We start from the raw sequence: 16184 nt of genomic DNA, 5'->3' as shown, positions 1-16184 counted from the left end.
TGAGAAACAGCCACATGGTAACCCTTACACGAACTATGTTACATCCATCCTGTAGAATACTAGGTGATAGTCAGAGAATCAAGGTCACCGGTGCAGTGGCACACACCTGTAGTCCCAGCTACTCAGAAGACTGAGCCCAGGAGTTTGAGGCCAGCCTGGGCAACACAGCGAGACCCCTGTCTCTATTAAAGAGAAAAAGGGAAAAGCAACTTTAAAAGAATAAGGTAGTGCTATAGTACTGACATTAAAATATTTCTGAGATATTGTTAAGTAAAAAGGAGAGAGCTTACAGAACAACACAAAGATCTTATCCACTTTTTTTATTTTTAAATAGGGCCTCACTATGTTGTTGAGTCTGGGCCACAACCCTCAACTCCAGCAATCCTCCTGCCTCAGTCTCCCGATTAGCTGGGACTGCAGGCATACACCACCATCCTCAACTCCACATATTTATTTTGTGTTACCGGTGCTAGGGATTGAACCCAGGACCTCACTCATGTTAAGCATGTTTTCTTCCACTGGGCCCCTCGAGGCATCCATGTTTTTCCAAAAAACCTAAGAACTTTGTGAATACATACACTAGAGTTATTCATTCAGCAAACATTTGGGGTACATGCTAAGTACCAGATATCATTCTGTGGACTGAGAATAGAGCCAGAACCAAGACAATCCCTGACCTCAGGGAGCTGTCACCCGAAAGAGAAAAGGACAAACACAGATATAACCGTTTCAGATTGGAGTGCGTCCCCAGAGTAATGGAGATTTTAGTGCAACGTGAAGCCAGCCAAGTTTTCAGCTGGGAATTAACATCACCAGAATTTAGTTTAAAAAACAGCTCATTCTGGCTGCTGGTGGGTCATTTAAATTCATACATCTATATGTAAACTTGTATATACGTTGTGCATGTTAAAAGGCTTGGGAGTGTGCACTCCAAATTCTTGCTGGTGTGTAATGGTAGATGCCTATAATCCCAGCAACTGTGGAGGCTGAGGCAAGAGGATTGCAAGTTGGAGGCTAACCTGGGCAATTTAGCAAGAACCTGTCTCAAAATAAAACAGAAAGGCTGGAACCAGCTCAGCAGTAAGGCACTTGCCTAGCGTGTGCAAGATGCTGGGTTTTCCATCCAGTACTCCCCCACAACACAAAACACAATCTTCACAAGGGCAAAAGGAGTAGAACCCAGAGGGCTGTATAGAGGGAGGGAGAGCAAAAGGGCACTTCCCGTACATCCACACTGTCTGAGTTCTTTTTTTGTAAAAGACTAGATCCATGTTTTGGGATAGGAGTGTAACTCAGTGGTATAGACTGGTCTGTAGGAGGTCCTGGGTTCTATCCTCAGAACCACAAAACAAGACCTATATGTTCCTGAGTAATTAACAGTCAACATGCCAAGGAAGCTGTTTGGGGGGAGCCTCTCAGATGGGAAATCAGGTCTCTTCCATGGCCACTGAGTCACCATGGGACTCTTCCACCAAATTCCCCCAGATAGAGGTAAAGGACCACTGGGTATGGTCTAGTTTTGCATTTCCCAGTTTCTGTGAAAGTGAAAATAGGTAAGCAGTGATAAAAAGTCTTCAAAGCTAGATTACAGGTGGTAAAAGTTGCCTTCTCTCCTATAAGAAATTAACTGCCCCTCCTTCACCTGGCAGGTCCCTTCTCATTCTTCAAGATGGCGGCTCCAAGGTCACAGCCTCTCCTGGTGAGTGCTAGCCCTGGCCTGCCTATACTCCTACACTCCCTTCACATGCCCACTACTAGGCTCTTAGATCTACCTCCTAATAACTTGTTAACTAGTGTCACTAGTTCAAGCACCTGGTTCGAGGGCAAGCCCATGTCAAGTGTTTGATAATCATCCACAATATTAACAGTTAAACCTTGGCCTCTGTGGCTGGGCCTCCCATATCTCTTGTTCTGCAGTATGCCTGCTCCAGCACCTGTCATGCAGTACCCACTCAGCTTCTGACCAGACCCTTGTGCTCTGTCCATACTCTGGCCACTGAGTCACCATGGGACTCTTCCACCAAATTCCCCCAGATGGAGGTAAAGGACCACTGGGTATGGTCTAGTTTTGCATTTCCCAGTTTCTGTGAAAGTGAAAATAGGTAAGCAGTGATAAAAAGTCTTCGAAGCTAGATTACAGGTGGTAAAAGTTGCCTTATCTCCTGTCCCAATGAGGTGTTGCCATGCACTTGGGCAGTTAAACACTCTGGAAAGTTCTATGGTGAAGCATGAAGCAGCCTACTTAATCCACTGTTCCCCATCCTGTGTCGCTGAAGAATGCTTTTCTTGTGGCAATACCTACTAAATCTCCCAGAATAACAAAAGCAACAACTTAACTTTTCTGAGTACCTACTGTGTGCCACATACTACACTGAGCACTTCTCGTTATCTTCACTTTACAGAGGAAGAAACAGACCCAGGAAATTTCATATAACTTGCCCAATGCCTGAGAGATGTTCTCTAGAACCCAGGACCTGGGCAGTCCTGCTGCTGTTCCTTGCTCTAAAACACTGTGCGACACAGTGTCCCAGAACACGGTTGTGTGCATGTATCCAGGACACACAGACCCAGGCAGTGAGGAGAGACTTGAGAGCTAACTGCTAATACAGTCATCCCTTAGCATCTGGGGGGGATTGTTTCCAGACCCCTGCCCACCATAGGAACCAAAATCCAGGAATGTTCAAGTTCCTCATACAAAATGGCGTAGTACTTGCATGTAACTTGTGCACACCTTTCTGAATACTTTCAATAATCTCTAGATTGCCTCTGACACCTAAAACAATGCAAATGCTACAGATATAGTTGCTATTGTTTAGAAAATAATGACACATAGAAAAAAAATGTGTACACGTTCATCACAGATGCAACCGTCATAGGTATTATAATCTGGATCTTAAATGTCCCCTAAAGACTTGGTCCCCAATGCCTGGCACTATGAAAGTGAAAGAAAGTAAGCTCATCGTGGGCATGCCCTTAAAGGGAATATTGGAACCCCAAACCCTTCTGGTCTCTCTCTTTGCTTCCTGGCCACCATGAGGTGAACATGTCTCCGCTGCTACATGCTCCTACCATCATGTACCGAATCAGCACAGGCCCAAAGCAACAAGGCCAGGTGACCATGGACTGAAGCCTCTGAAACTGTGAACCAAAATAAACCTCTTTCCTTATTAAGCTGATTATCTCAAGTAATTTGTTAAAGTAATGCAAAGCTGACTAACACAATAGGCCTAGTACATGTTTAGCAACAATGAACCCATAGATATGGAGGGTCAACTGGGCACACATTCTCTGCCTTTCCAAACTCTTGCCACACACCACTAAAAACCAATCATAGTATAAAACACAATCAAATATACTACTCTGCAGGACCTGGACTCAAGTCCAAAGATAAATTACCGAACAAATAAGATCTACAATGCAACTGAAACTCTAAGCATTTTGTGGTTCTCTGATGCCTGTGTATCCCAGTAGAATTTTTTTTTAATATTTATTTTTTTAGTTGGAGTTGGACACAACACTTCCATTTTACCTATTTTTATGTGGTGCTGAGGATTGAACCCTTGCACATGCTAGGCGAGCGCTCTACCACTGAGCCACAACCCCAGCCCCCACAGTAGAATTTTTTAAATTGGCAATTTCTGGAGGTACTTACTTGGCACAATGAAGGCTAAATCATACCTCATGTTTGATTTGTCATACAGGTTGCTGAAACAAGCAAACTTCAAGCAATAAAAATTACCTGTATCTAGGAGTAAATCTACATACTACAGTCAATTGATTTTCTTTTCCTTTATTCTGGGGTGTGTGTGTGTGTGTGTGTGTGTGTGTGTGTGTGTGTTTGTATGTGTTTCTGGGAAATGGACTCAGGGCTTTGCACATGGGAGGCAAGTGCTCTACCATGGAGCTATAACTCAAGCTCAGATTTTAAACAAGAGTGCCAAGAAAACTCAATATCTTGGGCCAGGGTTGTGGCTCAGAGTGGTAGAGAGCTTGCTTAGCATGCATGAGGCACTGGGTTCAGTTCCCAGTACCATATAAAAAATAAACAAACAAACAAATAAAATAAAGGTATTGTGTCCATCTACAACTAAAAAAAAATTAAAAAAAAAAAACCCTCAATATCTTTTCCTTAAAACATTGAAAAAAGTAAAACAATAGTCTTTTTCAACAAATGATTCTGGGACAACTGGATATCCACATTATAAAGAATGAAGTTGGATCCCTGCCTTACACCATACACAAAACCTAAAATGGATTACAGGCCTGTTTCGGTTATAGCAGAAACTAAAACTCTTAAAGAAAACACAGCAGCAAATCCGTGTAACTCTGGATTAGGCAATGGCTGCTTAGATAAGACCCCAATACACAAGTGACAAGAAAACAAATCAATAAATAGGACCACTTTGAAATGAAAAACTTTCTGTTTTAAAGGACACAGTTAAGAAAGTGAAACAACAGTCCCCAGAATGAGAGGACGTGCCTGTAAGTCATATATCTGATAAGGGACTTGTATCTAGAATATATAGAGAACCTTATAAGTGAAACAATTAAAAAGAGAGCAATTAAGCTAGGCGTGGTAGCACACAGCTACTTGGGAGGCTGACCAGGAAGATTGTAAGTTTGAGACCAGCCTGGGTAATGTGTCTCAAAAAAATTTTTTTTAATTAAAAAAAAAATGTTTTAAAGGCCTGGGGATATAGCTCAAAGGTAAGTGCTTGCATAGCACATGCAAGGACCTGGGTTCAATCCCCAGAACCACACTCACACACAAAAGACTCATTACTCAGTTGGAAAAAAAAAAAAGAACAAAGGATATGAATAAATATTTCTTCAAATAAAATATTAAAATGGCCAATAAGTTCATGAAAATATATTCAACATTATTAGCCTTCATGGAATCGCAAATTAAAACCACAATATCAATTCACACCCACTGGGTGTTGACTAAAATAAAAAAAGACAATAACATGTATTTACAAAGATGTGGACAAACTGGAACCTTTCCGCATTGCTAGTGGGAATGCAAAATGCACAGCTACGTGGAACAGTTTGGTAGATCCTCAAGACTATTAATCACAGAATTACCTTATGACCCAATAATTCTGCTCTTACGTATATCCCCAAGAGAACTGAAAACAGGTATTCAAGCAAATACTTACGTGAATATTCACAGTATCACTACTCCACATAGCCAAAAGGTGGAAACAGCCCAAATATCCATGAGCTGATGGATAAAGTGTGATCTATCCATAGAATGGAATATTACTGAGCCATAAAAGTCAGTAAGTAGTAACATATGATACAACGTGGATGTATCTTGAAAAAATTATTCCAAGTAAAAGAAGTCATACGCCAAAGACCACACATTGTATGATGCTACTTAAATGAAATGTACAGAACAGATGAATCTACAAAGACACAAAGTGAATTAGTGGTTGCCCGGGGCTACAGGAGGAAGATGGGAATGGGTAATGACTGGTGATTGGGTATGGGGTTTCTCTTTGGGGATGATGAAAAAGTTTGATATTGATAGCAGCAGTGGCTATACAACTTTGTGTAGGTACTAAAACCCACTGAACTGTACTTTTTAAATTGAATTGTTTATGGGATGTGAATTCTATGTCCAAGAGATTGTGTTTTTAAAAGTTCTCAGGGAAGCCCATCATTACATAGTTGCTGACAGGTTTTGGTGGACTGTGTTGATGGTTCTGAGGCTTTAGCCCACAAAACCTCTCATTTTTTACTTATTCAAATTTCTCCTTCTTCCTGAACCACCCTTTCTTTCCAAGTGAGGTCCTCTTCAACCTTCTCCCTATAGCACGCAGCTGTCTTTCCTGTGTGATTCTCTGCTCAACGCCTGCTCTCACTGGGCTACAAGCCCCAGAAGGCCAGGGCCAGGCTTTGCTGTTGCTGAATTCCCTGGTGCCGGCAGCATGCACCCAGAACAGTTTCTACCAGATTCTGCGACAAGGTGAGGAGGTACAGACCCACGCTGTGGAGGTCCCACCGGGTGGGAAGATAAACTTACTTTTGTAGGCTGGCCATCTGCTTCACAGCTTGCACGGCCCCTGGCAGAGGCTCAAGTTCAAAGAAGAAATTCTTAGACTCCCAGATGCTGATGGCCTTCTCCTGAAAAGTCAAGAGAAGCAGATTACCTCCAGGCTCCTCGGCACCTTGCTGCCCTTGCCTGGGAAGGGTTGCGGACAAGAAGGGGGATTTCCACCTTCCCCTCGCCCCTAAACACCCCCAAGGACATATTTCCTGGGGGAAGCACAGGGAGTGTGTGTGTGTGTGTGTGTGTGTGTGTGCACGTGCATGTGCTCTGGCCCCCTTCCAGGAAGAATGTGACTTCTGTTAAGATCCAGCAGGGACCAGCTAAGGGGTCAGGGCCATGGATCCACGTTAGCTCTGTGGGAGGCACATGGGGCTCTCTGGGGCTTAAGGTCAACCTTCCCGAACCACAGACTTGATTCGAATGAATGAATGAAGTACTGTGGAGGCTGGAGAGAGGACTAGGTCTTGTCATGGCAGAACTGTCCATAGACTTGAGGGCTGGATAAACTCAGAGACCCTGGAAGTGCACAGCTGAGCCAGGTGGGACAAGGGGAAGGGAGGCAGTGTGAAAAGTCAGGAGAGTGCCAGGCTCCTCCTGCCAACCAAAACAGTTCTGCTTTTATGTTCTTTATGTGTTGAGGTGCCAATAATAGCTTTAAAAAAAAAAAACACCATATTCTGCCGCTTTTAAAGTTTGAAAGCAAAAATTCAGACCTTCATTTTATTTTATTTTTTAAAATATTTATTTTTTAGTTGTAGTTGGATACAGTACCTTATTTATTTTTATGTGGTGCTGAGAATCGAACCCAGGGCCTCGCGTGTGCTACGCGAGCACTCTACCACTGAGCCACAACTCCAGCCCCAGACCTTCATTTTATATGAGAAAACCAAGGGTCAGAATGGGGAAGATATCTACCCGATGTCACACAGCAAGACAGTGACCTCGCTGGGAGTAAAATATCCATCTCTTCACTCCCAGGTCAGTAACTTTCCACCTTTTGCTGTTAGGCCTAAACCCAATTTTCAAAAGGCAGCATCTTTTCTGGGGCCAGGCAAGGGGAAAGTGATAAATCTCAGTCTCTTGAGAATCAAGAACCTAAATCCAGGTGTGCAGTTCAGAAGTGCCTCTCCTGTAAGAGATCATATAAGCAATATTCTTGTGAATTACACAGGGCTAAGTAAATGTGCGCTTATTGCTGAGATATGTCTTCTTGTCTGATACTCACAATCCCCAAGAACCAAGGATCGCTATCCCCAATTTACAGATAAGGGAGATTTTGTTCAAGGACCCTTATGGGTGACTCTGTCAGGACTTGAACTCATGTGGAGACAGTCTGGATGAAGTCCAAAAGCCCTGGCCCTTGCCATGTGACCTGGGTTCACCACCTCCACTAAATGAGCCTCTCTCCTATCCTTAGAATAAAGACAGAAGCTCGCCCCTTTCTTACAGGGTTCTTATGAGGATGTGACAAATACATTAACCTCAGCACCCAAGTCTCACGTTGAGATGACAGTTTCTCAGTACCCCTTCCCTGACACTAACTTTCTGGGAACCACTAGTCAACCCTCTCTGGCTCAGTGCATCTGTCCTAACAGTCTAAGACTCTAAGTCTGTTAAAAATGAGCTTTTCTTTCCGTCTCTGCCCTGCTTACCTAACTGAATACTGTGAAGATCAAATGGAACACAGATAATGCAATCAGCCCTCCATATCCACAGGTTCTGCATGCAACAGACTCAACCAACCACAGATGGAAAACATTTGGAAAAAAACACACTGCGTCAATACTAAATATCCCCAGACATTTTTCCTTGTCATTATTCCCCTAAACAGTGCAGGATAGCAACTATTTACATTGTATCAGGCATTATAAGTTATCTAAGTGTGACTTAAAGTATATGGAAAGTGGGTAGGTTACATGTAAGTACTACACCATTTTATGTAAGACCCTTGAGCGTTTGTGGATTTTGATATCCAAGGAAGATCCTGGAAGTAAGGGACTTTATTCTGCAAAGTAGAAGTGCCTTATCCAAACACAGGTTCCTCCTGGAGCACCTCCTATTTCCCCCACGAGCTGCTCCTTCTCCCTGTACTTGGAAAACAGGAATCTGTCTCCTTAGACCTTGAGCCTGGATCTCTGTGAAAAGGGCAGGAAAAACCACTGTGCTTTTCAGAGTTGGGGATGGACTTAGTTCAGCCATCATAAACTCTTGGGAGGAAATAAGGTGTCCTGAATTCCAATACTCGGTCACCTATCTACAAATGAACACCAAACATCACTGAAATGACATGGGTATGTTCTTTGATTTTCAGTTTTTAATGAGGTCTCAGTACCAGGAGAGATCAGCGTACCAGGCTCTGTGGAATTCACCTTCAGAAGTCCTGGTTTTGAGGTAGGATACAAAAGAGATTAAAAGATAGGCTGAAAGGAAACAGAAGAGAAGGAAAAAGAGACTCCAACTTTAAATATAAAATCCCCATGATCACAGGACTTGACACCTTTATTCCCCAGACCTGTCGTGCTTACCGGCCTGTCATCCCCAAATTCTTGAGAAATCGATAAATCTGAAAGTGATCATAAATTCACTCGTCTATGAAAATTGCCTTGTTTTAATGCTTATGAGCACTATTAGCTTACACAATGTACTTTTCAATTAGATAAAGAAAAAAAGGAGATGTATTTTAAGAAACCTACAATATAGGCACCTTCCAAATGTTATCTAGAAAGAAGAGATAATGACAACCTGAATACTTCAGGAGACCACACCATCTTAAACATCTTGTAATCACCAGACAGATGCCATTCCCACATACCTTCCCAGGTCCACCCCACAGAGTTTCCTTTAAAAGAAAAGCCCATGAGCCAAGCGCAGGGGTAGATGCCTGTAATCTTGGACTCAAGAGGCTGAGAGTTAGAGGACTGGCTTGGGCAACTTAGGAGGGCCTGCCTCAACAAAAAATAAATAATAAAAATAAAAGGACTAGGTTGTAGCTCAGGGATAAAGTTCTACTGGGTTCGTTCCCTACCACTAAAAAAGAAAAGAAAAAAACCTGTGACCCAAAAATGTGCTTCTCACTCAAAACGGACCACGGTCTGCTCTGAGAATGCACACCTTCATCTTCCACTTTCTAATACAGCTCTTCCTCTTTGCTACAACCTGATGCACCCTTAAATTCTTTTCTGCAAAATGTCAAGAACCTAGAAGGTCTGAGCAGAGATCTCCTTGCCTGTGGAGAGACCACTTCCCACCCTCTTATGGTGACACTGTGAATAAAGAGAAATGGTACTTGAGAACTTCCTCTGACACCTGAACCTCAGGAAGACCCTTCCCCTTCACAGTGTTTCACCATGGTAAGGCGCTGGGTCTATCCTGAGGAGGTGTGCTGTTCCACCTTTGTGGTCCTTCCCTGTACAGGATGCCCACACTTGGCAGGTGGGAATGCTTCCACTACTCCCTGAAACTGGAGGGCCCAGCAGGAGCGAAGTGCAGCTCTGGACTTCAAGTTAGTGCTTGTTTTCCCCCAAATTATTGTGGGACAAAACAAATTGTTGTATTATGCTTTGTTGGAGTCAAAAGAAATGTCAATTGTTAGGGCAGGACAGGCGACAGGACTTTGGAAGGGAAAAGCTAAAATGTGCCTAGCAGGCAGACAGACTGGAGTTTGAATCCTGCCAGGGCCTCTTAACCATCAGATGACTTGGCCAAGTTTCCTCATCAGCAAAACGGAGATAACAATGCCTACCTTCAGAAGAGATAAGGCAGTGAACTTGGGCTCTTTATCCTCACCATCAAACCCTCTGCAGTGACCCCAAGTGGCTAATCAAGGGATGCTATAAAATTCCCAGCCTCTTTTAGTTTGTGTATGGCAAAATCCTCTGTTCCTTTCACAAAACAGTTTAAATCTACAAATTATGCTCTCTGCAAAGGTCCCTGTATGGATATTTCTATCTATCCATGAAGGACTCGGGGGGCAGAGCACAGTTTGGGGGCGCTCAGGTATTCAGCAGGACAGGTATTTGGCACTGAATTTTGGGACAGGCTAGGGGGTGGATTCCACCTCACCTTAACCATGGGTCTCCCTGGTTATTGAACCTCTGAGCCTCCAATATCACACAAGCTATGCTTTCGTGGAGTAGGGCAAAAGAGAAGGGTAAAGACACCTGTTAAAGTCATAGGTAAAATTTTAATTAACAAACGACCTGAAGCCAAATATACCGAAAATTGAAAAATTGGCTGCAGATAGAGTGTTTAGGTATATCATCGTTAGAAACCCCGGTGACAGGCAAAGATAAATGGTGCAGGACAGCTCAAGCGCTGCCCTCTCATCCTCCCCTGAACCCTGTTTTACAAGAGGACCACCCCAAGGCTACGGCGGTGACCCGCGCAAGGTCACTCGGGCTGCTGGACTCCAAAGGGAGCTCTCCGCCCAGGGCCGGGAAGGCAGCCTCGATTTCCCTGCCCGCGGTGAGCAAGAAGGACTACCCGAGAGACACCCAGAGGGGACCGAGGCAAGGGATGCTCACGCTCAATCCCGGCCGCAGGAGGCCGTATTGCTTCGACACCCAGAAGCCGCGCCGGTCCTCCAGCGCGATGAAGGGCAGGTCGGGGAAGCGCGCGCGGAACTTCTTGAGGAAACCGCCCTCGAAGTCGGCCAGCACGCCGTCCATGTCCACCAGCACCCGCAGGGCGCGGCCGCCTTCCCGGCCCGCCGGCCCGCCGGATGCCCGGCGCCGCTCCGCAGGGCCCGGCGCGCCGCGGGGCCGCAGCGCACACCAGCCGCCCAGCCGGATCATGGCCCCTCGTGGCCGCCCGCCGTGGGCGCAGGTGCCCGAGCCGCACCGCGCCGCCTGTGCGGGCCGGTAAACATACCCGCCGCGCAGGAGAAGCCCCGCCTCCCCCGGCGCGCTGCGGGGCACAGGGTACCTGGGGCGCGGGGCACCAGGCGCCAGCGCGCAGACTCCAGCCTCGAAGCGAGACCGAGGTGCGCGCCCCAACAGGCAACGAGGCCCCGCCCCTTTAAAGGGCCGCCCGCCCTGTGGAGGCGGAGCCTGAGGGGCGTGGCTTCGGGGACAGCTCTGGGTGCTGGATGTCCACATGCCTGGATTCTCCACTCGCATCCTTTCTCACCAGCGGCCTGAGCTTGCTCTTCCCACTGCAGCAGCAGAGGATGAAGGAGCTGTGCATGCAAATGGAAGAGACCTGTGTCCTTAGACATGAACCCCGAGCGCTTGCTGTGTGAGACTGAACCAGACAGACAAGGTTCCAGCCATCCTGGAACTTAGGTTGTAGAAGGGAAGATAGACAATGGGGTGAAAGAACCAAAACGGGTTGTTGCGCACCTCGAAAGCCTCTCTGTTTATTTGGTGAATGTCTGGGGAAAGACTGATATGAGAACACGGAGTCAACAACCTTTGTATTTTCAAGTAAACATATAAATAAATAGTATGCATCACGTTATAAATTGCATTTTTTTTCTTTACAAAACCAAATAACTTTGAAAACAGCACAGTAATGGGGTGATGTAGAAGGGTGAGATTGGCAGAGTGGTCAGGGAAGACTTTCACCGGGTGATGCTGTGTGAGTTTAGAAAGTTCGGTGGTTCATTTTGAGAATATAGTATTTAGCCTTAATTGGGTTGTAAGATACCATTGTAGCCAATTTTAGCCCAATTGTAGCCCAGTTTTAAAACTATCCAATCACTAACCCCACCTTCTCCAATCAGGGCAAGAGGGAGCATTGAACTAGAGATAAAAACAGCTCAACTGCCTGCCCAAGTGCGCTTGCTAGGTAAGTTCTTTAGCAGAAGTTAAGTTTGTCTTGCCCACCTACTTCTGAGCATGTGTTTGATTTATTTTTTATTTTTAGTGGTCAATGGACATTTATTCTATTTATTTATTTGGATGCGGTGCTGAGAATCGAACTCAATGCCCCACACAGGCCTGGCAAGCACTCTTGAGCTACAGCCCAAGCCCTGCATTTGATTTCTTGCTGCACTTAGGTGTTTCTAACAATTTTGGTGCCAAGTGTGGAGCTCCCTACATTGCCTAGGGGTCATGGGTCTCCTTCCTTAGAGGAGACACTTCCCACTGCCTTATTGCAGTGGCCCCAGAGCAGGGGAGGAAACTGTGATCCTTGAGCCTAGCAATGGCCCCCAAATCAAAAGTGGATCCACAAAGAGGGGAAGGGACCCAAGCAAGCACCCTGGAGGCCAGGTAACTCCAGGCATGAACCAAGGTAGGAAAATCTACTCTCAAGGACCAAGGAGAAGTACTTCCTTGATGGTCATGGCATCTTGGAGATTCTGTGAGTATGACTGAGGCATGAGAGCAAGAAATCCCCAAAAGGCGGGGGTTGGGACTCTATTCAGAAACACTGAGAGCACACTCAGGAAAGGGGGGTGGGAGTTTGTGTGCAAGAAATCCTCAGTAAGGAGGATAGAGCACACAGGGTGCCCAGGGTATACAAGAAACCCCCAACAAGCAGGGGTTGAGTACACCAGGAAGCTTAATTATAGAAACCTTAAAAAGGGGGGGTTGTAATAAAAATTCTAGGTCTAAGGACAGGGAAGAACAATGGAAATCTTTTCCTTTGGAGAGTCCTAAGCAGGGAAAATAAGCAGTAGTGATGGTAGGAATAAATCTTTCCCCATGGAGGACAATGGCCAACTAAACCTTTGATTTCAGCATCCACCATGGCTGACAGACTCTATTCCTAATGTTACCAACTGCATAGCCCATTTTCATGTATCTGTCATTCTGTAAAATAAATCTGGGACAGGGTTGGAGTTGTGGCTCAGTGGTAGAGCACTTGCCTAGCATGCATGCATGAGGCTCTGGGTTCCATCCCTAGAACCACATAAAAAACTAAATAAGTAAAATAAAGATATTGTTTCAATCTTTTTTAAAAAAAATCTGTGACAGGCTGTATTTTAACCTGTGTATTGTATGTTATGTCTATATATGGGCTTGTATCTCTATCATGTACATGATATCAAAATTGGTTTTCATGGGTAACCTAAGTTAGAAATGGGTAAATTAGTTTTAACATAAATGGAATTAATCTTCATAAATGTGTTTGTTAGAGGAGACATCTGGCTAATTTACAAAGTTAAAATACTAAAACATCAACTAAGTATAAATTCAAGAACTCTTGGCTTCTTGAATTCCATAAGGTAACATATATTTGGGCTATTAAATTTACCAATTTACAAAAATTGGAAAATTAAAAAAGGTTTACATCAGACATAACTTTCCTATGTTCATATATGAATACACGACCAGTGTAACTCCACATCATGTATACTACAAGAATGGGAAGTTATACCCCATGTATGTATGATATGTCAAAATACATTCTACTGTCATATATAACTAAAAAGAACAAATAAAAAAAATTAAAAAGGTTTAAGATTACTTGTTTCTGGATCGTAAACTAAAAGCAAGTTTGTAAAGAGTTGAAATTCTTTTTTTTTTTTAAATCCAATTCACTTTTATTAACAATCATTGAAGTAATACTTTCCAAAGTACTACATTTTTTCCCAAATATTTTATCTAAGAATTTCTAAAGCACTTCCCAATTAGACCCCATAATATGCCTATAAATCAGGAACTACATTTTTATGAACTGACTTAAAATTTTATATGAAATAATAGTTTTTTTATAGTAAAAACATTTTTTAAAAAAGCAACTGTCAACAAGATTCACTGGCTCAGTTATGTCCACTAACTGAAAGAAAAAGAAATCTTCGAATACATCACCAATCAGAATCTGTTACTGTACAGATTTTAAGAGGTTTTGAGTCAGTTCCAGTGCAGAAATAAGGCCAAAGCGTTTCTGTAAAATCATCATCAAAAGTATAGAGAAGAGCTCTATCATCCATATTATAAAAGGAAACCTCACCCATTTCGGAGTCTAAAAAAACACCAATCTTACTAGGTGTAACTTTTGGGAGAATACTAATTTCCTCAGAACCCAATGCAACATAATTAGTCTGACTACAATGCCCAATTCCCCATAATCCATCCTGTACTACAACTGTTTTTCTTTGAATCTTCCTTCTTCTATAAAGAGTGTGTTTACAGACACCCACAATCCATTCAGGCTTGTCTTTCACTTCTACCTGCCAGTACTGTCTGCCAGAATGAAATCCCTCAGAACCTAGAACAGCTGGGCAGAGATAAAATCTTCTGGAATGATCAGGTCTTATTTTTATACTTCCATACTGCACACTTTTTCTGTCTTCAGAGATAATAAGGTTCCGATGGGCTGTTTCAGGATCTAGAACTATATCTACGTGAAATTGCTTGATAATTCTACTTAGGCCAGAATATTGTGGAGGAAGCTGGTAAACATAATCTTTTAATTTGAATGAAAAAGTTTCAGGGCATTTTGAGGTTTCATATCTGTGGTAGATACTCTTAACATTTTCCAGTAATTTCACTTCTGATTTTACATATTTGCTCTCTATCTCCTTCAACAGATATTTTAATGAGGAGGCATGATCTGGAAGCTGTGTCAAGTTTTCCTGCAGTTTCTCTGAAATATCCATCTCTTCATCTTGTAGTTGCCTAAGAGCAGTCTCATGCTCGTTTTGGAGAAACAATGCAATTTGTTCAAATTCAGATTTGAGCTCTTCTCTCCTACGTTCTACCTTTTTCTTCACTTCCAGGGATTTTCTACTTTGCATACTAATCGTTTTTTCAATTTGTTCCACTCTCTCCTTCCATGGGTCAATGTAGCACTCCAATTTTTCCCTGTGATAGAGGGCAGCCTTCTTTACAGGCCAAATAGTGTGATGCTGGTGATCAATGGAGAAACGGCACTGCGGACATAAAACCTCTAGGTCTTTCTGACAGAAAAAAGTCAGAGCTTGTTTGTGCTTCTCACATATAAACTTTCCTTCCTGTCTTTTTCTCTTGCTTCTTCGTAATGGGAGTAGCTTAGCAATTTCAGTCAAGTTACTCAGCTGGTAATTCTGCCTGAACTTCCTTTCTGGACAGTGAAAGTGGCATAAAGGGCAGGGGAAACTATTCTTTAGATCCTTCCAGCACACACTGATGCAGGACAGGCAGAAGTTATGCCCACAATGGATCGTCACTGGGTTTTTCAAGCACTTCAGACAGATGGGACAGTTAGCCTCCTTGTGGAGGTCTGCCAGGACAGTTGTAAACTCCATAAGCCTTGGATAAACAAAGGTGGTGGACAAAGTAGTATTTCCTTCAGGAGGGCCTGTCTCTGTAGGGCTCAAGACCTGGTAAGCAGTAGAAATCTTCCCTTAGAACTTCAAAACTGACTAGCTTTTGGTTCTATTGCCTCAGCTCGCTGATGGCAGCCTTTAAAAACCTGTTTAGCCTTCTGTGACTTACCCCCCAGAATCTACTACCAATTATGCTCCTGAGCCTACAACCTATTGCATATTAGCTGGGTGGCTGCTCTTCCCACTCAATGATCTGAAGTCAAGCTTAAGACTTTTCTTGTTCAAAAGAAGTAACCTGGTTCACAATCAGGAATCCTTCCTAACATTCCAGCATCTTGGGAGGCTGAGGCAGGAGAATCACAAGTTCAAGGCCAGCTTCAACAACTTAGTAAGACCCTATCTTCAGGAAAATCTATGTATCTTTTTTGAATCTTCTTTCTTTAAGCTGGAGCGAGCGGCTCTGCAGCTCCGCAGCTCTGGAGAGACCCGCCGTAATCCGGGAGCGCGCAGGGGCGTGTCAAAGAGTTGAAATTCTAACAGGTGTAATTCCATATGCATACAAAAAGTTTCAGCTGTGTTTGATTAAAGTACTGTAAAAAGAATAAAGTATTTCAATTATTAAGAGAGAGAGAGTGTAAGATTTATCCCTGTGGCTCTGGGAGGCTGAGGCAAGAGGATTGGGAGTTCAAAGCCAGCCTCAGCAAAAGTGAGGTGTTAGGCAACTCAGTGAGACTTTGTCTCTAAATAAAATACAAAAATAGGGCTGGAGATATGGCTCAGTGGTGAGGTGCCCCTGAGTTCAATCCCCAGTACCCTCCCCACCACAGGGGAAAAAAAAAAGGAGCAAGATTTGTTTGAATGAGGGAAGAAAAAACTCCTGTGATGTCAGGAGCAAACTAATAGAGGTTTTATGGTTTCTGGATAAGAGTCCAT

At 43.7% G+C, this 16184-nt stretch overlaps 2 protein-coding genes across 2 annotated transcripts in view; both read right to left on the bottom strand.

Moving 5' to 3' along the window:
• Nt5m (5',3'-nucleotidase, mitochondrial) overlaps positions 1-11016 on the bottom strand; it is a 32818-nt gene extending 21802 nt beyond the window's left edge. The window contains exons 1-2 of the mRNA XM_027921485.2: positions 10579-11016; positions 6029-6129 (exon numbers count right to left, since the gene is read on the bottom strand). Coding sequence (XP_027777286.1) covers positions 6029-6129; positions 10579-10848 — 371 coding nt within the window. The 5' untranslated portion in view covers positions 10849-11016. The remainder of the gene's footprint in view (positions 1-6028; positions 6130-10578) is intronic.
• A 2742-nt stretch (positions 11017-13758) lies between these two features.
• LOC114079937 (tripartite motif-containing protein 60-like) lies at positions 13759-15230 on the bottom strand. The gene has a single exon (XM_027921416.2). The coding sequence runs from the start codon at positions 15228-15230 to the stop codon at positions 13809-13811; it is 1422 nt and encodes a 473-aa protein (XP_027777217.2). The 3' UTR covers positions 13759-13808.
• Positions 15231-16184: the final 954 nt, after the last annotated feature.

The sequence above is a fragment of the Marmota flaviventris genome, chromosome 17 (assembly GCF_047511675.1).
Source record: "Marmota flaviventris isolate mMarFla1 chromosome 17, mMarFla1.hap1, whole genome shotgun sequence".
Taxonomy (NCBI): Eukaryota; Metazoa; Chordata; class Mammalia; order Rodentia; family Sciuridae; genus Marmota; species Marmota flaviventris.
The sequence above is the reverse complement of the archived record's forward strand: the minus strand, read 5'-3'. Positions and strand labels throughout refer to the sequence as shown.